Source organism: Vulpes lagopus, chromosome 7, assembly GCF_018345385.1.
Source record: "Vulpes lagopus strain Blue_001 chromosome 7, ASM1834538v1, whole genome shotgun sequence".
Lineage (NCBI taxonomy): Eukaryota > Metazoa > Chordata > Mammalia > Carnivora > Canidae > Vulpes > Vulpes lagopus.
In genome coordinates, this window is record NC_054830.1 from 25796113 (window position 1) to 25819204 (window position 23092).

At 49.0% G+C, this 23092-nt stretch overlaps 1 protein-coding gene across 4 annotated transcripts in view; it reads left to right on the plus strand.

The window, feature by feature from the left end:
• The window catches only part of FLNB (filamin B), a 138578-nt gene extending 115486 nt beyond the window's left edge, over positions 1-23092 (plus strand). For all 4 annotated transcript variants that reach the window (XM_041760654.1, XM_041760655.1, XM_041760657.1 and 1 more), the window contains 14 exons: positions 534-662; positions 1541-1714; positions 2614-2772; positions 3025-3228; positions 4255-4407; positions 4514-4636; positions 6665-6931; positions 7810-7947; positions 9190-9305; positions 12471-12603; positions 14433-14609; positions 18886-19104; positions 20055-20258; positions 21373-23092. In XM_041760654.1, the coding sequence (XP_041616588.1) occupies positions 534-662; positions 1541-1714; positions 2614-2772; positions 3025-3228; positions 4255-4407; positions 4514-4636; positions 6665-6931; positions 7810-7947; positions 9190-9305; positions 12471-12603; positions 14433-14609; positions 18886-19104; positions 20055-20258; positions 21373-21560 (2384 nt within the window). In that variant the 3' untranslated portion in view covers positions 21561-23092. The remainder of the gene's footprint in view (positions 1-533; positions 663-1540; positions 1715-2613; positions 2773-3024; positions 3229-4254; positions 4408-4513; positions 4637-6664; positions 6932-7809; positions 7948-9189; positions 9306-12470; positions 12604-14432; positions 14610-18885; positions 19105-20054; positions 20259-21372) is intronic.

Below are 23092 nucleotides of genomic sequence, written 5' to 3' on the forward strand. Positions count from 1 at the left end.
AGTAGACCATTGTTTACTTAACTGGCTCCCTATTGTTGGACACTGGAGTCTTTTTCTAATTTGGATCTGCGTGCTATGGAAATAGAAGACCTTGCACAGGGCTGAGAGCAGGGTGGGGAGAAAGGACCACTGTGGGATAGATTACGAGGGGCCTCATAGAGCCTTACATTTTGAAAGGCACAGCAAATGGCCTTCATAAAAGACCTTTCCAGTTGTGTTCCCTCCAGTAGTGGGTCATGTCTCCACATGGTCAGATGTTTCCTCCTTATTGGTCAAGTGGAGCAGCACTGTCCTACCTGAGCCCCCTTCTATTCTGGAGCAAACCTTGGGATTGTTTTTCTTGTGCAGTACGAGTAGACCCCTTGGATATCGCAGCATGGTGAGCTCTACAGGAGTCTCCTTCTGATTTCTGCCCCTGCATAGGAGACACCACCCCTACCTGCTGTTAGGTGACTATTAAGACACTGGTTGTTCAAGGGATGCATTCCCCCGTCAGTGAGTCCCCCTCGATTTTGTGTTCTTTGCCAACACAGAAAGCCCACTCCAGTTCTACGTGAACTACCCGAACAGTGGGAGTGTTTCTGCATATGGTCCAGGCCTGGTATATGGAGTGGCCAACAAAACTGCCACCTTCACCATCGTCACTGAGGATGCAGGAGAAGGTACTGTGTGTTTTATGTGATTTTATGCTTCTGGCCTTATGTTTGGAGAGTTAAGTAGATACAGTTCCAGAGCAGCTTTTAAAAATAAGACAGCTGAATGATAGCATTTGTCTTTTCTTTTCTCATAAATCTCTTAGGTAGAGCTGCTCTGTCTTTACCCAAAACAGAATTTTTGAAGTCCTTTGTATTCTGATCAAAATCAGATCAATGCTATGAAATATTTTATGAGACTTGCTTGAAATTCAAACATGTTTTTAGTAGATGATGCTTTTTCTTTTCTTTTTTGCATATGTATGTATATCTAGAGGACTACATAAGCTACTGCCCATTCCAGATAAAGCTCTATACCTATGCCCATAGTTTGTCATGGAGACTTCTATATTTGTGATTCTTTTTTTTTTTTTTAAGATTTTATTTTTAAGTAATCACACCTAATGCAGGGCTCAAACTCACAACCCCAAGATCGATAGTTGCATGTTCCACTGACTAAACCAGCCAGGCACCCCTAAATTTGTGGTTCTTATGGGACTTTCATGATGGCAGTCAATGTCCCACCAGCAGGGACAGTCTTTATGTGACCCTCCCATATGTGTGATTGATGTGCAGGATGCCATCCCTTTCATGTCCTATGTATCCCGAAGAATAGAGAAAAGTTCAGGGTCACTCCTAGTGAAGAATTCAGATGGTGGAATGTCTTTCCACTGGACAGGTTTACCATGTAAATTGCTTTGTTCTGACATGCCCCTTGCCTGAGCTTATGTGGCATGTAATAGTCTATTGTTCCTGGCATTGGGACCGCCCTAGATGAGGTGTTATCCCTGTTGAAACAAGAAAACACTCTCTCACTAAAGGCTCTCCCTTTTCCCTCCCGTCCCCAGGTGGCCTAGACTTGGCTATTGAGGGACCCTCAAAGGCCGAAATCAGCTGCATCGACAACAAAGATGGAACATGCACAGTGACCTATTTCCCCACCCTGCCAGGCGACTACAGCATTCTGGTCAAGTACAATGACAAGCACATCCCCGGCAGCCCCTTCACAGCCAAGATCACAGGTAGGGTTACCTGGCTTGTGGGGGGTGCTTCCTAGGGGAAGGTATGGCTCCCCCAACAGCCTCTCTCCCCATCAGACCAGAGGCAGCAGGCTCTGCATCTAAGTGTAGGTTTCATGCAGACTCCTTGGGGGAATCTGTGGGGTGCAAAGTCAACTGTGGGCTGGCCTAATTCTTCCCTTAGCCGGTAATCCAAGGAAAAGGAAGCAGCAACCATTCAGAGGGTACTTTTTTGTGTGCCAATCTGACTCCAGCAGCCAATAGTAGGCCCTCAGGTAGCGACATTCAGATACCTTTTACAGGAGTACATGAACTCAAAGATGTCCTTCAGCATCACTACTAGATAGATTTCCTTGCTATTTACGGTTGGAAAACCTGGTGGTGGGAGAGGTAGTGGCTTGGCCGAGTTCATGGGTAGGTATTCTGGGACTCCTATCCAGGTTATCTGATTCAAAGCCCACACTCCTAATGTCTCTGGTGCTTGCTGTGTTCATATTACACTGTCAATAGATTATATGGGAATTTGAAAGGCAAGGTTTTTGTCCTGCACTGTGAAGCAGTCAGCAGTCCCATGTGGAGCAGGAGGTGTATGCGCTTGAGGAACACCCCAGGTGATGGCAGGCAGGTGACAGGTGCCTCCCGCTGGCAAAGTCTCCTTTGAAAAGTGGTCCAAGAGAAGACCCCAGTCTCCTGCCAGTTCCCAGTCTTCCCTTTAACCAGACAGAAATAGCCAGCACTCATTGTTAGTTAGTCCTGCTCATTGTCCCAGATGGGTTTTTTTTCTCTTAGCTTTGAGTCATTCATCCTTATGTGCTCCTCTGTGACTGGCATGTGGTGTGAGGGCTCCTGGGAGCTGAGGAGACCACATGTAATAGGAGCTGCCCGGGGGGGATGTTTCCCAGACGACAGCAGACGGTGCTCTCAGGTCAAGCTAGGCTCTGCCGCCGACTTCCTGCTCGACATCAGCGAGACGGACCTGAGCACCCTGACAGCCAGCATCAAGGCACCATCCGGCCGCGACGAGCCCTGTCTCCTCAAGAGGCTGCCCAACAACCACATCGGTGAGCCTGGGCTGCCTTCCTAGCCGGAGCTGGGTGGGAGATGGGCCTTCCTCCTGTCCTGTCCTGAGGACCTGTAGCACCTCAGAGAGCCCGAGTTTCTCCATTGCAATGTTGGCCCCCCGGCTTGGACACTCTGGGCTGCTGGAAAGTTTCCATCCTTGGGTGTGTGTCTCCCTCCTGTTTCCTCTCCTTCATCCTGTCCCCCTCTCCCCCCACCCCTCCTTACAAACCCCAATCTGTGCTCTGATGCAGGCATCTCCTTTATCCCCCGGGAGGTGGGTGAACACCTGGTCAGCATCAAGAAGAATGGCAACCACGTGGCCAACAGCCCCGTGTCCATCATGGTGGTCCAGTCTGAGATTGGCGATGCACGCAGAGCCAAAGTCTATGGCCGTGGCCTCTCAGAGGGCAGGACTTTCGAGATGTCTGAGTTCATCGTGGACACCAGGGATGCAGGTCTGTGGGGGAAGGCTCACAGGAATGGTCTTCTTGTTGCTTGGGCTGCTTTGTCTTTTCATCCTACCACCTCCCGTTACTTTCTGAGCATCCTTCAAGCTGTAGGTCCTTGAACCTGCATTAGCATTTAGACCCCATGACCCTTAGTGAAGTAGGTATTATCTGCATTTCAAGATGAAGAAACTGAGGCTTACAGGAGTAAACAGTCTATCTGCTCCTGGCATTTGAATCCAGAGCCAAAACAAATCACAGATCTCTGTCATCATGTACGCTACACCACCGTCTGCAGCTTTCCAGGATCTCCTGGGCCTATCCCAAGCATAGGAGGTTGGGCCAGCTGGCCAAGGTCATGTCAGCTGAGTGGTGCTTTTGTGGAAATATGGAATCTCTCCCTGTTTCCTCTTTAAAATGGTTTGAATTGGATTGGGCCTCTTCAAGCTATGCCACATTGTTAGTATCTTCATCTTCTGCCTTCTTGAGTCATGGCCATAGTGGTGGCTTCCAGACAAAGTCTCAGTCCCAGGGCAGAGGGCTAGAAAATTTCTCATGTTGGTGGGCCGATGCTCCCTGTTGATTCTTTAGGTCATTAAACTTTTGAATGTTCTATCTTAATGATTCACTGGCTGGACATCTGAGGCATGTGGGGATAGTTTAAAAGTTCAAGTTCTCAGACCTGTAGCTGGTGATTAATACATGCCGTTCTTGGAGGTGTATGGCCAAGGTGTCTTCCTCAGTGGGTTCTGTAGGAGATAGGTGCTCCATGGGATGTTGATAGATATCTTTGAGAAAAGAATTCTGTGATCAAAGCCATACTTACCAGATTTTTTCACTACGGGATTTCTCAGAGCCTTTAAAACTGTTTCTCTGCCTGGGCCTCTTTAATAGGGGGCTGCCTATTGCTTCTGTCTTTGTGCCATCTGGAAATAGCAGTTTGAATTTCCAGAGCCAAACATCCTTTCTGCATGCATTGAGTTCCCCCTCCCCAATGAGTTGCAGTCCCATCAGCCCCGGGCTACCATGTTGCAGGTTATGGTGGCATATCCTTGGCAGTGGAAGGCCCCAGCAAAGTGGACATCCAGACAGAGGACTTGGAAGATGGTACCTGCAAGGTCTCCTACTTCCCCACTGTGCCTGGGGTTTACATTGTCTCCACCAAGTTCGCTGATGAGCATGTACCTGGTGCGTCTGATCCCCTCCGCCCTCCCCATTTGATGCTTGGGTTTTCTATAAATGCTGTGCCCCTCAGCCTCTGGGCTGCTCATGAGGGCCTTCTCGGTTCTTGCAGGGAGCCCGTTTACTGTGAAGATCAGCGGGGAGGGAAGAGTCAAGGAGAGCATCACCCGTACCAGCCGGGCCCCATCTGTGGCCACTGTCGGGAGCATCTGTGACCTGAACCTGAAAATCCCAGGTAAGCCTGAGGAGCTTAGGGGTCAGGGCAGTGAGCACCATTGGAAACCAGGTCTGGGCATGACCTAGAACATACTAAGTGCTGTATGGGTAACTATTTTTAAAGTAAGTAAGTAATTATTTATTTATATTTTTAGTACTCTTCTCACACAGCCCCATCCCAGAAAAACTACCTGCTACTTTTTTCCTCTTCCAAATGAAAATGGCTTTATTTTGTCACAAGGTGGGGAAGATAAGCTTTTATATTTGAATTTACTATCTGTCAAATAGAGTCATGTCAGTGAGAGAATGGCCCTGCTGATGCCTATTGGAGGTATTTCAGAGATGTCAGCCCAATGGCATTGTTCCTTTTTTTTTATTTTTAAGATTTTATTTATTTATTTGAGAGAGCAACAGAGACAGATAGCGAGAGAGAGCACAGGCAGGAGAAGATGGAGAAGCAGGCTCCCCACTGAGCAGGGAGCCCAACCCTGGGATCATGACCTGAGCCAAAATCAAGTCAGACACCTACCTGACTGAGCCCCCCAGGTGCCCCTCCACATCGTATCTTTAATGACTACCTGAAATTCTGGTCCATGTCCTGATGCACCGTGCTTCATCGCATAGTCTCCATCCACGTAAGCTCACTTCTATCCCTGGGCTCTGGCAGCCCGTGCTCTGTAACATTCACCGCCGTGTCTGCAGGCTAGCTTCATGTCGGATGGATGCTGCAGGCTGGGATGGCAGGGCTGACGTGGTTCAAATGCTCCCCCACCTTGGCAGACCACCCTCGTGATAAAGGATCAGTGCCCATTTCTCCATTTCCCCACCAGCACTGGGCACTAGGTTTCATTCTCACTTTGACCAATATGATGGGAAAATACGGTGTCCCGTTTTCAGTTTCGTTTCTCAGGTTACTGGTGACAGACTTTTTTCCTTTGCTTTACATTCCTCCTTTTGCAAATTATCTGTTTGTTTCCTGAGGAACTAGAGGGTCAATTACTCTTCCTCCGAAGTCTCTCTAGCTTTTGGCTCCTCTTTGTTCTGATCAGATCCTTGGTGCCAGTTCACTCTGGGTGAGACTCACTTTTCCCCTCGTTACCTAAATGAGCCTCTGGCGTCAGTTAGAGTGGAGGACAGGCTCATCAGCTTCCAGATGTTCCTTTGGACCCAGGCCGTGTGGGGCGACTCAACTCCCCTTCCTTTCTCTGTCCTCAGGGCTCAAAGTCACGGCTGCTCAGCCCAGGTCGTGTAGGGCTGGCGAGTGCAGCTTCATGTGGCTCTAGGTGATGTCATTACTTGGTCACCCAGCATGCAGTGTGCCTGTCTCCACCACGTCAGTGTGGGCATGGTCACTGGCATGGCATGAGCACCTCAGGTGCAGCAGACGTGGTCTGCTTCCCGCTGTCGGTGACCTGAGGCGTCACTCTTCTGAAAGCATGGCCTCTGGTATTTGACTTGCTCGAAGCTTTGCTCACGCATGGTTTCCCTTTGCAGTTGTGACCAACATGTGTTCACTTTTTTCTCTAAATGCATTTTGTCTTGTTGCCTAAAAGAAATGCCAGGGCTTGTCGAAAGTACAGGGTGACGTTTCTTAAATTCTCTGCCCTTACCTACCTATGGAAAAGAGCTCCTATAAGCATGATAGATGGGCACATGTCACCTTTGGCTTAGAAACATCTGAGCTATTGTAGTTTTTATTTACCTGCTGTCACTCTCAGTGCCAGGCTCTGGTTTGAAACTGCTGTGTGGACTTAGCTCCAGCCAGGAAGACGGTAAAAGTACTCCGTGGGGCAGAAAGTGTCACTGTCCCTAGAATGTTCTCTGCACTGGGTGGCTGGAGGGGCCCTGCTGTATCTACGGTGGCCACAGCCACCCAGTGTTTGGGGGAGACAGGAAGGTCTCCCCTGAATGGGAGGAAGCCTGAGCACCCCATACCCGCTGGGCTGCACCTGCCTTGCCCTCTGCTGCTTGTCCTGCATGGCCTTCTCTGCCTTGGTCCCTCACCCTAACCCTGCTCTCTTTCCCCCAAACTCCCGCCCCCTTTCAGAAATCGACAGCAGTGACATGTCGGCCCATGTCACCAGCCCTTCTGGCCGCGTGACCGAGGCAGAGATCGTGTCCGTGGGGAAGAACTCTCACTGTGTCCGGTTTGTGCCCCAGGAGATGGGTGTTCACACAGTCAGCGTCAAGTACCGTGGCCAGCATGTGACCGGCAGCCCCTTCCAGTTCACTGTGGGGCCCCTGGGTGAGGGGGGTGCCCACAAGGTCCGCGCAGGAGGCCCCGGCCTGGAGAGAGGAGAAGCAGGGGTCCCAGGTGAGTGTTCAGGCAGGCTTTTTACTTGAGAAGAACACAAGGAGCCTGGTGGTGTGAGCACCTGGTGTTCTTCGCCCTGTTCCAGAAACAGACTCTCTGGGTGGATGGTTCTGATGGTGGTATTAAGGAGCATCCTTTATTTATTTGTTTGTTTATTTATTTATTTAAATTTAATTTAATGTTTTTTATAAATTTATTTTTTATTGGTGTTCAATTTGCCAACATACAGAATAACACCCAGTGCTCATCCCATCAAGTGTCCCCCTCAGTGCCCGTCACCCAGTCACCCCCACCCCCCTGCCCACCTCCCTTTCCACCACCCCTAGTTCGTTTCCCAGAGTTAAGAGTCTCTCATGTTCTGTCTCCCTTTCTGATATTTCCCACTCATTTTTTCTCCTTTCAAGGGGCATCCTTTAAAACAAGGCTTCTGTGGCTACACATGTTTGGGAGTTGCTCACTTACCCAAAGCTAAACAAGTTTCTCACTGAGGGGCCCCTTGAAGCCTATAATGACTCTGTGTGTAAGCGTCTAAGAGGGGAGCAGACTAATGAAGCTCCTCAGAGCATCCTGTAGTGCTAACATTCGGTGGAACACACTAGAATTCTACAAAACCAATTGTAGGGTGGTTGCTGGTGGGGACAAAACAAAACATTCTCATCTTTTTCTGCCTTGGTTGGATATATTCGGAGATGCCCAGTTTTGTGTGAATTTCATGTTCTCATGGCTGATGCTTCCAAAACACTGATGATGCCCTCCCTTGGGGCTCTGCTTGGGGTTAAAGAGAGAAAAGGGAGCAACTGTAACCCAGCATTGTGGGTGTGAGCAAGAAGAGAACCTGTCCCAGGCTCGGTCACAAACCAGGTGTTTCTTTGCTTCAGCCGAATTCAGCATCTGGACCCGGGAGGCAGGCGCTGGCGGCTTGTCCATTGCTGTCGAGGGCCCCAGTAAGGCCGAGATTACGTTCGATGACCATAAAAATGGATCATGCGGTGTGTCTTACATTGCCCAGGAGCCTGGTATGTAACCACCGGCCAACTGAGGACATGTTCCTTGTTGGGGGTGCTTAGGTTATAAGGAACAGAACCCTGGCAAGCTAGCTAGCTCTTGTAGAAAAGGAATTTATCTGAAGGGGTGCATGGGAGCGCCTCCTAGAACTGCCACGGTAGGAAATCCAGTCAGGCCTCCAGGGGGCAGGAAGTCTTGTTCTTTGGTCCTTCTCTCTTGGCCTCTCTGCTTCATGCTTTCATTCAACCATGGTGTTCTTGCCACTAACCAGCCTTTCTGCCCATCCTTGGCCACTGGTGGTTGTGGCTGCTCTAGAAGAGTGGCCTCAGCATCTGTGCTCGCTTGGGCAGCAGCTCTTGACCTTCTGTGAGCCATGGACCCTTTTTGTCAGGATAATGTTTTGAAACATATATAATGCATTGGAGTATAAAGGAAATCAGTTATAATTAAATGTAGTTATCAAAATCTTCAGGGGAATGTGTAGCATAGTAACATATACACATCTCCCTTAACATAAGAAGTCATAGCATTTGGTGATGGTCTGTTAACTACCTGTATTTCAAAGTAGTGGCGAGTGTAAATCATGTGTCAAGGCGTATCTAAAACTGTAAAGTGACATGAAAATATCTGTGATCTTTGTTGGTGACAAAGTTACAAAGACTTCTAATGTATACTTCTAGTGTTTCTTGTTGGCATTTTAAAGAAAGGAAATGCTAAATTTCAACCTGAGGTTAGTGAAAGTGAAGATGTAATATTTTTTTCCAATTCAGCTTTCCTGGGTCTCCCGAATTATGTACACAGGCCCTTGGGGAGGCCCTGTGGACCCAGATTAAGAATCTTGGTCTTTGGGCAGCCCGGGTGGCTCAGCGGTTTAGCACCGCCTTCAGCCCAGGGCATGATCCTGGAGACCCAGAATCGAGACCCATGTCAGGTTCCCTGCATGGAGCCTGCTTCTCCCTCTGCCTGTGTCCCTGCGTCTGTCTCTTTCTCTCTCTCTCTCTCTCTCTCTCTCTCTGTCTGTCTCTTGTGAATAAATAAATAAAATCTTAAAAAAAAAAAAAAAAGAATCTTGGCCCTTGCCCAACTAAGGGAATCAACCTAAACTAAGTGACCTACCCTCAACCAACTGGCCACTGCCACTGGGGAGGCAGGGTCTCTTGGAAGGCATTTCAGTCCTAGGAAAGAAGCAAGAGGCCGCTCTGGAACCACCTTCCCAGAATATCTGAAATGATGGGACTTTCCTGCCTCCACAGGTAACTACGAGGTGTCTATCAAGTTCAACGATGAGCACATCCCCGAAAGTCCTTACCTGGTACCCGTCATCGCGCCCTCTGACGACGCCCGCCGCCTCACTGTTATGAGCCTTCAGGTGAGACGCAAGGAAACATCCATCTCCTTGGCCACAGGCCAACCAGTGAGACCCTGGACTCTTGAGGCCGCTTCAATCCTCCCTGCAGTGCCAAGGGCCCTATCCCAGTATGACCACAGATGCTGCTAACTGTAGAGGAGCTTTCCCATGGCAGAGTCAAACACCACCCCCCCCACACACACACACCCCCACCCCACGTTTAGGACAGGAGACACTTGAGGCAAGTGAAAACAGAGCCACAGTCAACAAAACACCTCAACGTTTGAGAACAAGGTTGTCTTTTAAATATTTATTCAAAAGGAACAAAGGAGGCCTGTTAATAATTGGTTAAGGGATAAGGAGGGCTTTCAAACGGAATGAACACAAGACCAACAGTCTGGTTACATTTTGCCTGCTATTGCAGGGTTTCTTTTCCTCAAGCCCCTTGGCGATTAATTTTGTGATGAGGACTTATTTATAAGTGTGCAAGGCATTATGTAAGAACTTTATCAGTATTGCCTCATTAAATCCTTGCAAGAGCCTAGTGGGTAGGTTTCTCCTGACCTCATTTTAAAGATGGAAAAGCTGAGATACAGAGAGGTTATGGCTACCAGAAACCAGCTAATATGAGGCAGAGTGAGGATCTCTATGGCCCCAGAACCCATGGTCTTAACTGTGGCCTCCTTAATCCCCACCCTGGCACTGTGGCAAGTGGTCACATCCCAACCTGTTGGGATGCCAGGAAATGCCACTTTTCTCCTAGCATAAATCAACTTTTGAGTTCAAGGTTGCATTAGAGCTTACAGCCGAACTAAGAACCACTAGGGATGCCTTTGGATCTCTGCTCAGGACACTGAAAAGTAATTAGGTGTCTGAATCCTTTGCAGCCTAACACCAGAATCCCCAAGTCTGATTTCTGATTAATGGGATTTCTCAGTAGCCTTCAGTTGCCCCCCAGTTCTTGAAAATACTGGATATAAACCCAATCCTGTATCTCAGGTTGGTCATCTCCTTGCTCTAATTCCATGCCCTTGGTTTACACTGGAGATTCTAACCTTGCCTAAGGAGAATTGGTATTGCTGGAATAGTTGGTTGTTCCAGTCATTAGGGAACCCAGACAGAACCCAAAGCAGAATCACAGTCAGCAGATTGAAGAGGCCTCATCTGGAGAGTACCAAGGGTGCTAACTGGTCGCTGTGGTGTTGATGTTTTTCTTGTGTTTCATTTAAAGGCTTCTTAACAGAAGTTCCTTTTGTGGCCAACTTAACTAAAACCTATGGAGGGAGATAAACCCAGCATTTGTTGAGGGCAAAGAGCTGCCTTCATGCATCTCAAAGATTTCTTTCAGATCTTCTGAGGTGTTTATCTCCCTCTTGAGGATTTAGCGGCAAGCGGATTCAGGTAATGTAAATGGTTTTGTCCCCCAAAAACCTGGTTTGGGGAAATCCTCTCCAGAAGACTTTTCTGAAGAGTCCTCTCATTGCAGTTGGGTTGTAAATATTTGAATAAGCATGCAGCAGGCTGTGTATCTGTCACACTTTTGTAACCCGCTGCCACAGTTGGAGGGATGAGTGTCAGCTTCATCCTGTTTTTCCCCGGATCACTTGGTGCTGAGTGATATGTAAATTATTTATCGGAGATTTGCTGGAGGCCTGCACGCCAACATCTGGTGCTGATTAGGAAAAGAGAGGCGTGTATTGTTTTGTCTTGCTTTTAAGACTTTTTAGAAAATTGAAGTCGGCTGGTATTTGGTGGAGGAGGGGATGGTGGGATGGGGGGGGGGGATCTGGTAATCAGAGGTTCCTTAATTTTGTGCATAGTCCTCACCCCCCAGTCTGTAACCTCTAGTGCAGCACAGTGTAATAGGATGTTCTACAACAAGGGAAATGTCTCACATCTCCTCTATGTGATATGATAGCCCCTGGCCACATGTGGCTATTGAGCGCTTGAAATGTTGCTAGTGTAACTGAGGAACCAAAGCTTTAACTTTGTTTAATTGATTTAAATATAAAAAAATATATAGTCTCCTATGGCTAGTTACTACCAAATTAGGCGGTGCAGCTTTAGTGCCTTGCTAGGACTAGCAGCCTCAGCATTGCCTGGCAACTTATTAGAATCCTAGAATTCCAGGCTCCTCGCCCCCTGCCGTCAGACCCACTGGATCAGAATCTGCATTTTAACGAGACCCCCCACGTCCTTCAATCGCACATTGAGGTACCATCTGAGGAGTGGTTGTCCAATCAAGTTTACCACAAAACTGCTAACTTGTAAAATTTTGTGGCTCAGGACTGGCCAATTTTAAAATATCTTAAGCATCTAAACCTCTAATCCCCTTCTCCTGGAAGAGGCTGTAGTTTCCAGGGCAGAGCATGGAGGGTGAAACTGATCCAGTGAAGAGTGAAAGCTAATCTTCCTCCTGTTGTGTTCTTTTTGGGGGGAGGGGATGCAGATAACTTCTAAATGTGTGTTAATATTTAACGATAAGCTGGCCTTTGCGAGCCTTTCTGTGTATGGACCAGGCCCTGTGCTCAGTGCTTAGAATGCATCACTCATTTCATCCTCACACAGCAGCTGTCTGGTATAGATCCCATTATTGTGCCCATTTTACAGATGAGGAGACTGGGACTTGAAGGTTGAAACTTATTTGCATAGCTAGGAAATGATAGTCACCCCAAGTCCTGCTGACCCTTAACCATGTATGGTCCTTTATGAGTTTATTAATCGTCTCCATTCCTAGTCTCAAGATAAAAAATAGCAATGATAGAAAACTTTGTTCATGTTGGTGAGTACATGGTTTTGTCGGTCACCAGGCTCTTCTTAAAAGGGGGCCCTTCCTTTTTTTGGCTGGGAAAACAATGGGTTTCCTGGCTGTCCAGGTCTTGTTTGAGACATGGAAAGTATAGTTCTGTTGACCGGGATGTCCGTAAGTCTCCAAATCCAGTAACCATCTCTTCCAGCCGGAACCAAGTGCTAGACTACGCTGATGTGTGTCTCCACCACCATATATACAAAGCTAGAAGTGTGAAACAAGGCACCTGCTCTTCTGTTGTCAGATGTTATATGGATAAACATTCTGGGCCTTTTTTGCATGAGAACTGTCCCCTGGAGTCCTGGGGTCAGGTCAGTGTGTGCCACTGAGCAGTAACACCATGGGCCGTAACCTGTCCTAATGTATTAAATTCCCAGGAATCGGGATTAAAAGTTAACCAGCCAGCCTCCTTTGCTATAAGGTTGAATGGGGCAAAAGGCAAGATCGATGCAAAGGTGCACAGCCCCTCTGGAGCCGTGGAGGAGTGCCACGTGTCTGAGCTGGAGCCAGGTAAGCCAGAGGCCGGTGTGCAGGCCCCAGCATCTGCACCTCCCCAAGGAGCGTTTCTGCAAACGTGCACCTCCGTGGAGGGCTAGTCAGCCTCACCAAGGCCAGTGAGCCTTCAGATTCCCTTCTGCTGTTGTTGCCAGGCACTGTTTACAAATTAGGGTATAAACATCTGCCGGGGACAAGGAGACACTTTGGGATATAGCCTTCTTTTTTCTTTTTCTTTTTCTTTTTCTTTCTCTTTTCTTTTCTTTCTTTCTTTTTTTTTTTTTTTTTAAAGTAAATACTGGGATCTCTGGGTGGCGGAGCGGTTTGGCACCTGCCTTTGGCCCAGGGCACGATCCTGGAGACCCGGGATCGAATCCCACGTCGGGCTCCCGGTGCATGGAGCCTGCTTCTCCCTCTGCCTGTGTCTCTGCCTCTCTCTCTCTCTCTCTCTGACTATCATAAATAAATAAATAAAAATAAATAAATAAATAAATAAATAAATAAATAAATAAAATAAAGTAAATACTGCTTTGTTTTCAGATTCCATTCACATTACATTCATTGTGATTTTTTTCTCATAGTTTAACAAAACCTTACAGATTTTTAGTATGTTGTTGACCTTATGGCATGAGTAAGTACTCTTTGACTTCACGTCTCTGAGGGAAAAGTTAATTGATGATCATTCATAAATTTCAAAGAATCTGGGTCTCCAAGATGCTTAGTAGCCTAAGATTTTCCTGCCTGCTCCCTTGACATATGGAATCCTCTGACATCTATCAACTTTAAGGAGCCATTTTGCCAGTGAACCTTAAGTGTGAGACACTTGGGAGGACACGATGCCTGCCCTCAGAGAAGCTCAGAGTGGGGTGGGGACCTGGTCAAAAGCCTGCAGTCCCCTGGGGAGGACCCCAGATGGTCACCAAGACCCCAGGGGAACAGAGAACCAAACGATAAAGGAACAGGAGAAAAAAATAGTTTCTGCCTTGATGAGGCTTGGACATTGAACGTGGGCCCTGATGCATGAGGAAGGGCCCTGTGATCACTGCCCTTATCGGGCATTTACTATGTGTCCTGTGATGTGTTCAGTGAAGGTGGACATCTGGAGAGGTACAACAGGCAGTCTGCATCCCAGGTGGGAGGGCTTCAAGGAGGAAGAGATAGTTGGGTGGTACATGATTGATGGCTATGGTTGGCGTCTGTTTTAGTGCACAGATTATCTTGGCACATGCCATGACCCACACACACTGTGAAAAACCTGGCTGTTGCCCTGGGGGGCCGTCACTAGCTTAGAGCTTTATTTATTTTTTTTTAATTTATTTATGATAGTCACAGAGAGAGAGAGAGAGAGGCAGAGACACAGGCAGAGGGAGAAGCAGGCTCCATGCACCGGGAGCCCGACGTGGGATTCGATCCCGGGTCTCCAGGATCGCGCCCTGGGCCAAAGGCAGGCGCCAAACCGCTGCGCCACCCAGGGATCCCGGGGGGCCGTCACTAGCTTAGAGCTTTATTCAGAACCATTTCTTTTCCCTTCAAGTTGCCAAATAGGGTAACTGTGAGAAGTGAGCTTTTCACAAAGGAAATATTCTCCAAAGGCAGATATCACAGAAGATGAAACCTAGAATTTGAGATTTGGATGCATTTCCCAAAGGGTTGACAAGGGACACACAAATAGGCTCATCTGGTTTTGAAATCCAACATATTGGGTGCCAGGCATCCAGTAGAGCTGTTGTCTTATTAATGATTTAAAATTCACCATCTCAGGCCGGCCTTCCATCCTTTGTCCTCACCTCACTTGGTGGTGTCCACGTACTCAGCTTTACCCTGTATTTTACTCACTCTCCTAGACAAGTACGCCGTTCGCTTCATCCCCCATGAGAACGGCATCCACACGATCGACGTCAAGTTCAACGGGAGCCACGTGGTTGGAAGCCCCTTCAAAGTGCGCGTCGGGGAGCCAGGACAAGCGGGGAACCCTGCCCTGGTGTCCGCCTATGGCGCCGGGCTTGAGGGGGGCACCACAGGTAACACTCTACCTCTGCCTCTCATCTTTAACTGAGGCAGCTCCAGGGGCAGAGCCAGCTGGAGCTCTTCAGGCTTCAGAAGCTCTTTCCACACTCCCCCAGGGAAGCTGTAATGATGTACACTCTCGAGCTCTTGATCTCCAGAGTTGTTTTGGGACATGTGGTTTGACCCGTGAGCAAGGGCTTGATGACCGTGTTATCACACCTCATTACTGTGTGCTGTGTGTCGCCTGTCTTCCTTGGCCAAGTGCCTTGACGCTGATTGTCAGGAAATACAGCGCCCTGCCTTTGCTTTTGAGGGTTTCTTTGCCTGCAGAGGATTCAGTGCCTTTGGAAGGCAGCCTCTGCCCTTAACCCTGGAGGTTTGCTGCGTGTAACGGGCCTCCAGGGAAGTCTCCTCAGTTCCTTCAGCGGTCCCCAGGCTCACAGAAACAGCCTTCAGTCGGCAGTAGGACCCATCATGGCCTGCCTCCTCCTTATAGTTTCTGGTCCTCAGGGAAGAGGAAAAACGACTGTGGCAAAGAATTCTAGAGCTTTTCGGACTTGTTACAATGTGTCTTTAGTCTTTGCCGTGGATGGGACACATGGGATTGTGAAAGAGGTGGCAGGGATGGATATAAATGAAACTGGCTCCATCTCTTTGCTTCTCCCTCCCTCCATCTAGACTCAGGAGGAAACACCACTGATGGTTCAGGGGAGGACCTTCCAACTGCCTGTGTCTGCATCCTTATGCTTGACTTGGTTGCTTAGCTAGTTGCTTTGTTAAAAAGATTGATGTACAGTTTTGCTTTTATTTTACAGAAATAATCTTGGTGCACGTATTGTTGTACAACATTTTTCACTTAACATCTTAACTTTCTGTGATGGCTGTAGTTAGTATTTGTACCGTGACCCCAGAGGTGGGCATCGGGTGGGTCACTGGTACGGAGTGCCAGCTTGTCCACTCATACTTCTCTGCAGGGCATGTCCATAGCCACGGACTCACTGGGATACGGTTTGCACTGGGTGTTACGTTGGGCCTTTGGAAGGCAGCCCGGTCCCGGCTTGAGTCCCTTGCGTGTGCACATTCTGCTCTAGTCTCCCCCTGATCCAGTGCGTTGGACAGAGCAGACCCGCCTCGCCACAGCCAAGTAGATGAGTGGTTGCGGTTACATGGCATCCAGCCCTAGGGAGCCAGTGTCCTAAGTGGCCAAGGGGCCCTGCCCAGGTGCAGGGGTAGCTGACAGGCTGGCGTGCCGCCCCAAGCTCTGGTCAAAGCAGTGGCCTCGGCAGAACCACCCACAGGGGTGGCCTGAGTGCTTCTAGACTCCCAAGGCCCATCCAGTCTGGCTCCACGCTGAACTCTGGGCCCGCAGCTTGCCCTTAGAAGAGGCATGGTAACACTTCACCCTATGCCATTCCATTTTATAGGTGAAGAAAGTGAGGCTCAGAAAGGCTGAGTCCCTCCCTAAGCTTACTTAGCTGGGAGGGGGCAAATCAGGAATCAGCCCAGGTCCGTGACCTCAAAGCCTCTGCCCTTAACCCTGGAGGTTTGCTGCCTTTCTAAGTGGGTGACTCACCCAGAAGTAGTAACTGCACCCCTGGCCCACTTTGTGGGGTGTCCTAAACCAGGACCCCTGTTCTCCCAGCTGCCTGGAATGGTTCCCAGGCAGTAGTACAGGCATGTGGTCCCTGGCAAGCTACCCGCCATTAAAGACCATGCGGGGGCCTCCTGGCATTTGGAACCACACACACCTTGGTCTAGGTCCCACAGCAGCCACTGAGGTCTCCTGCAGCTGCCAGCAGCCACCTTACCCTCCTGCTGGGTCACACCTGCTGCCTTTGGGGCCTCTCGTGCTTCCACTTGGCTGTTTGCATGCCTTCTCGGGAGCTTGGGTTTCAAGCTGTGCTTTGCAAGAACTGGATGCCACAGAGAGAAGGAGCCAGTCTTACAGGGAGACTCACAGGCAGGAGGGAGAGGTACAGAGCATGCCTGTTTCAAACCCTGTGTAAATATTGCTCTTGTCAAGGGGAAGGCGTCTTGTTTTTCTAGCCCTCCTGCTCCCAAGTCTTTTCCCAAATATCCATCCCAAGATTACACAGCTGCAGTGTGCATGGAATGAAAAGGTATCTGTGCTTGGCGGCTGGAGGGCCTGGCACCCTGACCTCCAGAATAAAGAAAACTTCCCTGTGTTTTTATGGGTGGGCTTGTTGTATCTCTTGGCTTGAGCTTTAAATGGTCCATTTTGCAGGTTTTGGAGCAGGGGAATGTGGAGAATTTGGGGTGGAACTGTCTGCTGCAGAGGAGTTTAGAGGTCAGGCATTAGACCAGGGAGTTCTAGACGCTCTGGATTGGAAGAGCAGCCTTCCTGATAAAATGCTCCAGGAACCCCAGTGTGCACAGGGTGAAAGAGAAGAGCCTCCTTCCCTCCCCCGCCCCCTTGCCCACCTTCACGATGCAGTAGGGCTGCAGTAAACTTGCATTAACCCCCCAGGAACTCGGCTGTGCATACACAGAGTTGGGGCGGGGGGCACGGAGACTGCCAGGCCCAGAGATGTTTGGGGTATCGTATTGGTTCTAGCTGGAAGCAGCGGTCAGAGGGACTCCTGCACATGGATTTTCTTTCTCCTCACGTCCCTCAGGTAAGTGCCTTAGCTCCAGATTGAGCAGATCTTGTGTTTAAATCCCAATTCTGCCATTGCCTAGCTGTGTGGCCTGGAGCAAAGGATCTGACCTCACTGAGCCTCCACTTCCTTCCTGTAAAATGGGAAGAGTAGGGGAGCCCTCCCGATAGGTTGTTCAAGGTGGCTCTTGCCCTGTACGTCCTCATTTCCCTTTTCCCACCTCATCTCCCCTGCCTCTCCAGGCCCTCACGGCCAGGATTCACGGATCACGATCTTTCTCAAGAAGGGTGCAACTTGTTAAAATGGATTGGGCTTCTTTCCACTACGGGTCGGTCTTTTCATCTTCACTTTAAAAATATCTTTCCTTATCATCGCCTTGCAGCTACTTCCTGGAAATGCCGTCCCTTGTCGTGCGCCACCCCTCCCTTCCCTGCACAGCCTCGCTCGGCAGCTGCTGCATGAGGGGCTTCTTGGCTGCACGGTTTAGAAACAAGGTTGAGATAGTCGGGTGGGGGCTGGTGCCTGGGACAGGAGCCTCAGGAGCTTCTAGAAGCAGCTGGGTTGTGTTTGAGGGCTGCACGATAGCAGCGCCTTTGTCTTATTGATAGCCAGAACAATAATTCTTTCTCTGGCCTAGGAGCTATAATTAAACCCAAATAGTTCCCAGCTGGGGCGGCATCCAGGGCTCTGAAGGAAGCACTGCCCTGCACAAGGATGCTGTGCCAGGGATGGCCCATAGAGGGCAGTTCTTTGAGACCACCTCACCCGCCTCTACACTGGAAATGAGCCTGAAAGAGTGGAGGCTTTTGCAGGGCATTGAGCTCTGGCAGGAATTCACCACGGTCATTGGTCATTGGTCGGCCCAGCTTTTCTTTTGTCAGAAGGCAGGATGTCCATGCAGGAGGCCCCCACAGGCCAGGCAGGTGGCTCCAGAACCACACAGACTTGTTCACATCCCAGTTCTAGCAATTTCCTAGTTTGTAACGCTGACTGGCAAGTGCCCGAACCTCCCTGAGCCTCTGTCATTTGTTAAATGGGAATCACTGGGCACATAGCATGATGCTAACCATGGGATCTGGAGCCTGAGTGGTGCAAGTATTGCTCAGTTAGCAGGAACTGTTGTTTTGGCCCTGTTCTTATTGCTAGTGTCCATGGCATAGTGAGGGGTTGGCCCATTGTAGCTGCTGCCCTGGTCTTTAGCATGGTGTCGGGGCCAAAGAGCCTGTGGGGGAAGATGCTGGGCCTGCTCAGCTTCTCCAAGTCCACTCAGAGGAAAAGGGAAAGGTCAGAGGGGCCCACGCACCCCCCACCTCCCAGAGGCAGGGCTGGGCCCTGGCAGCTGAAACAGCGCTTCAGGCTCACAATGAAGACTTGGGCTTCTTGCTCTCGGCCACTGCTCCTGCCCAGAGAAGAGAACAGAGTGTCCTGGCTGGTTGGTGGGCGAAATGTCAGCTGCACTCCTGCCTCTGTCTTGGAAAGGGAGTTACTGCCCCCCAGGGCCTGTGAGGAACAGGAGCTAGCACCAGTGGCTTTGCCCACTACCAAGGCCACCCCTCTGTGAAGGAACCTGTGTGCACCCCCGTCACTGCTTCAGTGCCCCTGAGAAAGTTCCTTGAGCCACACCCCCTCATCCCTCCAAACCAATACGACATTGCCTCTTCCTTTCTCCCAGGTATCCAGTCTGAATTTTTCATCAACACCACCCGAGCAGGGCCAGGGACATTATCTGTCACCATTGAAGGCCCGTCCAAGGTTAAAATGGATTGCCAGGAAACCCCAGAAGGGTACAAAGTCATGTACACTCCCATGGCTCCTGGAAACTACCTGATTGGCGTCAAATATGGTGGGCCCAACCACATTGTGGGCAGTCCTTTCAAGGCCAAGGTGACAGGTAACGGCCAAACAGCTTTGATATGACTCTTTTTCCCAGTGGAGCATATCTTGTCAGATTATCAACGGAGTTCCTTGATACTAGAAACTGGGTAATTTTACCTGTATTGAATTTACTTTGAATCTTGAATATAAAGAAAGGGTATGACATGTCAGGGGAATAAACATCTTTAGAATCCCATGGATATATGCTAACATCCTCCCCCTACAGGATAATAAGGAGGAGGGTAGAAATTGAAAAATCATGTTTTCTGTTTTTAACAGAAAAGAAAAAAATATTTACATATTTTAAATCTTACATATTTGTTTAGAGCAGGACCTGAAAAATCTCGTTTCTAACCTTCACTTCTAAAATAATCAAAAGGTTTTATTAAATTTATAAAAATGTGCCTCCTTCAGAACACTAGAAAAAATACCAGTCAAAAGCACCTCACAGCCCCTGGCCCAAGGTTATCACCATACATACTGTGGTAGATCCTTCTACATGTCCCTGCTTGGTTCACTGTTGGAGGAGTAGTATAGCTTCATTGCAGAAACATTAGATTCAGATAGAAAAATCATCCTTTCACATGCAGAGAACCATTCTTATTATTTTGTTATATGTTCTCCCCAACATGTAACATTACTTTTACACTATTTATACACAAGGGTATTTTATATCAGTGAAGATATGAAATGACTTCTACAGAGTGGCATGGCGTTATGTGGGAGGGATTTCCAGGCTTTGTCATTTGCCTCATTGTGTGGGATGGGACCCCTGGAGTTTGGAAGACATTATGGGGTTAAGATGGGGAAATGGTAATGTTTAGATCCAGGTGCATGGACTGGATCCAATGTTTAGGGTGCATGGACTTTCCCACGGCTTCTGCCCGGGGCTCTCTCCTCTTCTAGCTGAGAGGACCTACTTGCTCTGGCCGTTCACTCCTGCCTCCTCTCCCCTCCATGTTCTAGGCCAGCGTCTGGTCAGCCCTGGCTCAGCCAATGAGACCTCATCCATTCTGGTGGAGTCCGTGACCAGGTCATCCATAGAGACCTGTTACAGTGCCATCCCCAAGGCATCCTCAGATGCCAGCAAGGTGACCTCCAAGGGGGCAGGGCTCTCAAAGGCATTTGTGGGTCAGAAGAGCTCCTTCTTGGTGGACTGCAGCAAAGCCGGTAGGTATCCTGGTCCTGCCCAGGGGTCAGGGTGGAGGCAGGCTAAGCACCCTCTGCTAACTTTCGACTTCCCTGCAGGGCCCACCTACTCATGCAACCCAAACATTTACAAGTAACCTTGTTCATTACCCCATTCCTGCATTTTTTTTTTTTTTTGAGATTTTATTTATTCATGAGAGATACACAGAGAGAGAAGCAGAGACACAGGCAGAGAGAGAAGCAGGCTCCATGCAGGGAGCCCGATGTGGGAGTCGATCCCAGGGCTCCAGGATCACACTCTGGGCCAAAGGCAGACGCTCAACCGCTGAACCACCCAGGAGTCCCCCATTCCTGCACTTAATATTTTTAAATGATTTTCCTTTCTTTCACCCCTTGACTCTTTCAAATGCCCTCAAAGTAGACAGGAAAGATGGCATTTATCCCCATTACAGATGGGCAAACTAAGTCAGGAATCTGGCCCCTTCTCTGCCAATAATTGCTTTAATTGCAGTTTAAACTTGGGTATTTATTTGAGTGTCAGTGGTTGGTTACCTGGGTTCTGGCATCTGGCACATCGGAGCTGGAAACCTGGCTCTCCTTCCCTTCCCTCCCCGCCTTCCTTCCCCAAATTTAGCCGTGTGATCTTGGGAAAGTTACTAAATCTTTTTCTAAAAGTCAGTTTCTTCTTGTCTAAAATGCGAATAATAAAGTCACCTTAAGTTTCTTATGAGAATAAATGAGATCAGAGTAGCTATCACTTACGTAGCCCTTACTACAAGCTAAGGGCTTCACATATAACTTCTGTAAACCTCTGAGCAATCCCATGGAGTAGGTCTAGTGTCAGCTCGTGTTTACAGATGGGCAAGCTAAGCCAGAGAGAGGCAAAGTCCCACATCCACGGCCACCCAGCTAGGAAGTGGCAGGCAGGGATTTGAACCCACGCCACTGGGCTCTGAGTCTACATTAGTAATTGCCATGCCGTCCCACCTCTTAGAGGTCCCAGCATCATTGTAGAATCTCAACAGATAACAGCTGGTATATTTCCTTTGTCTCCCATATCCCTTCCCTTTCCTCTGCCTTGCATGATGCATCCTGACAGAGTAAACCACCTTTTTTTTTTTTTTTTGCCTCCCAGGTTCCAACATGCTGTTGATTGGTGTCCATGGGCCAACCACCCCCTGCGAAGAGGTCTCCATGAAGCACGTGGGCAACCAACAATACAATGTCACATATGTCGTCAAGGAGAAGGGAGATTACATTCTGGCCGTGAAGTGGGGAGAGGAACACATCCCCGGCAGCCCCTTCCACGTCACGGTGCCTTAAAACGGTTCTCGTCAAACCCTGGGAGGAGTTCTGGTGGTTGCTTTTGTTGCTTGTTTGTAACTTGTTTTATACAAAGTTTTCCTCCAGCCTGTTTGTGGGTCTGAAAACCCATCCCGAAAACATTGCCGTTCTAAAGTGCCTTGAGAAATAAGTCCTAGACTTGACTCTTTGGGGACGTGTTGGGGACTCTTAAGAAATGCAAACTCATGCCGTGGGCTGAGAAGATTTCCATGCACACTTGGTTCAAATCCGATCTCTTGTTGGCACAGATCACCCCCTGCAGACAGACCAAGTTTACCCACAAGATTGACGTTTTTAAAAAATGATATTGGTAACCCATATCTGAAACAAGACTGGCAGGGAAGGGACAGGGCAAAGAGGCGACCTAGTTTAGGCTGTGATTTAGGAAAGAAGATGACTTAAAACCAGCTTCATCTCTCCAGAGCCCTATCACATAAAAGGCTCTGAGGCAGATGCCATTGTTTTGACATTACTCATCTCCACACCCCCACCTGTCTGTGGCCTTGTTACACGTCTCAAAGGGCAGTGGGCACGTGGTGGCAGAGTGACCTCAATGCTCTCTGATGCATCTCCCCTCATTCTGCTGAGTATCTCCCTGCAAAGTTGTAACATGTGCCCATTTCGGCAGCCACATTTTTGCTTTTGTCTTTAAAGGCCATTGAAGTCTCTGGGTCTGAGGAAATTCTACTGTGGCAAGCAGCCCCCTCCTGCCAAAGACCTTTTTTTTAAACAGCACGAGCCTTTGTTCTTAACACACACTCCAGCCATCTGTCAGACCAATGAGTCTTGCCAACACGTTCGAAGTGACCACAGGTGGGTCCCTATGTCAGCGTCCCTGTCTGCGGAAGGCCTGTCACGGGACAGAACACTCCAACCCACCTCCAGTCAGCTGTGGGATTGCTTCTTGGAAAAGGATTATAGGAAAGAATGGAAGTCCTGCTGACCTTTGGCCTCAAAGTCAGGACATTGGGGGGGGGGGGGTCTTCTGTCATTGGGCAGAAATAGTGGAAGCCACATAGCTAATGGTGGCTATGTATTCATTTGGCCCTGACCACAGTACCTGAAGCTGTTTGGAAAGCAATGTGCAGGTGCAAAATTCCAAAAACGGGGTATAAGGCATTTTGCATCCCTTTCTGCAGACCTGAGCTGGCTTTGGAATAAAGTTAAAGCATTCGGGGACACTGCCTGACTGTAGGGCCCGGGTGTGTGGCATTGTCTCGGCAGGCAGAGCTTTTTTGATTTGCTGCTCCATCTCAAGGAAGTGGCTGCTCTTGTCATGAGCGCCTCCGTGGATGGGACAGGGAGGGAGCAAGGTAGGGGGCCGTCACCAAGATGTAGGAGCTGGGGGCAGGTGTTGGCAGTAGCCCACCTCTTAGAAACCGGAGCAGCCTGAAGCCTAATGTGAAAGGGCCACAGGTTTTATAAACGGGGACATGGAAGCAGGAACTGGAATCAAATGCCGACTGTAAATTGTATCTTATAACTTATTAAATGTTTGCTCTGTCAAGCTC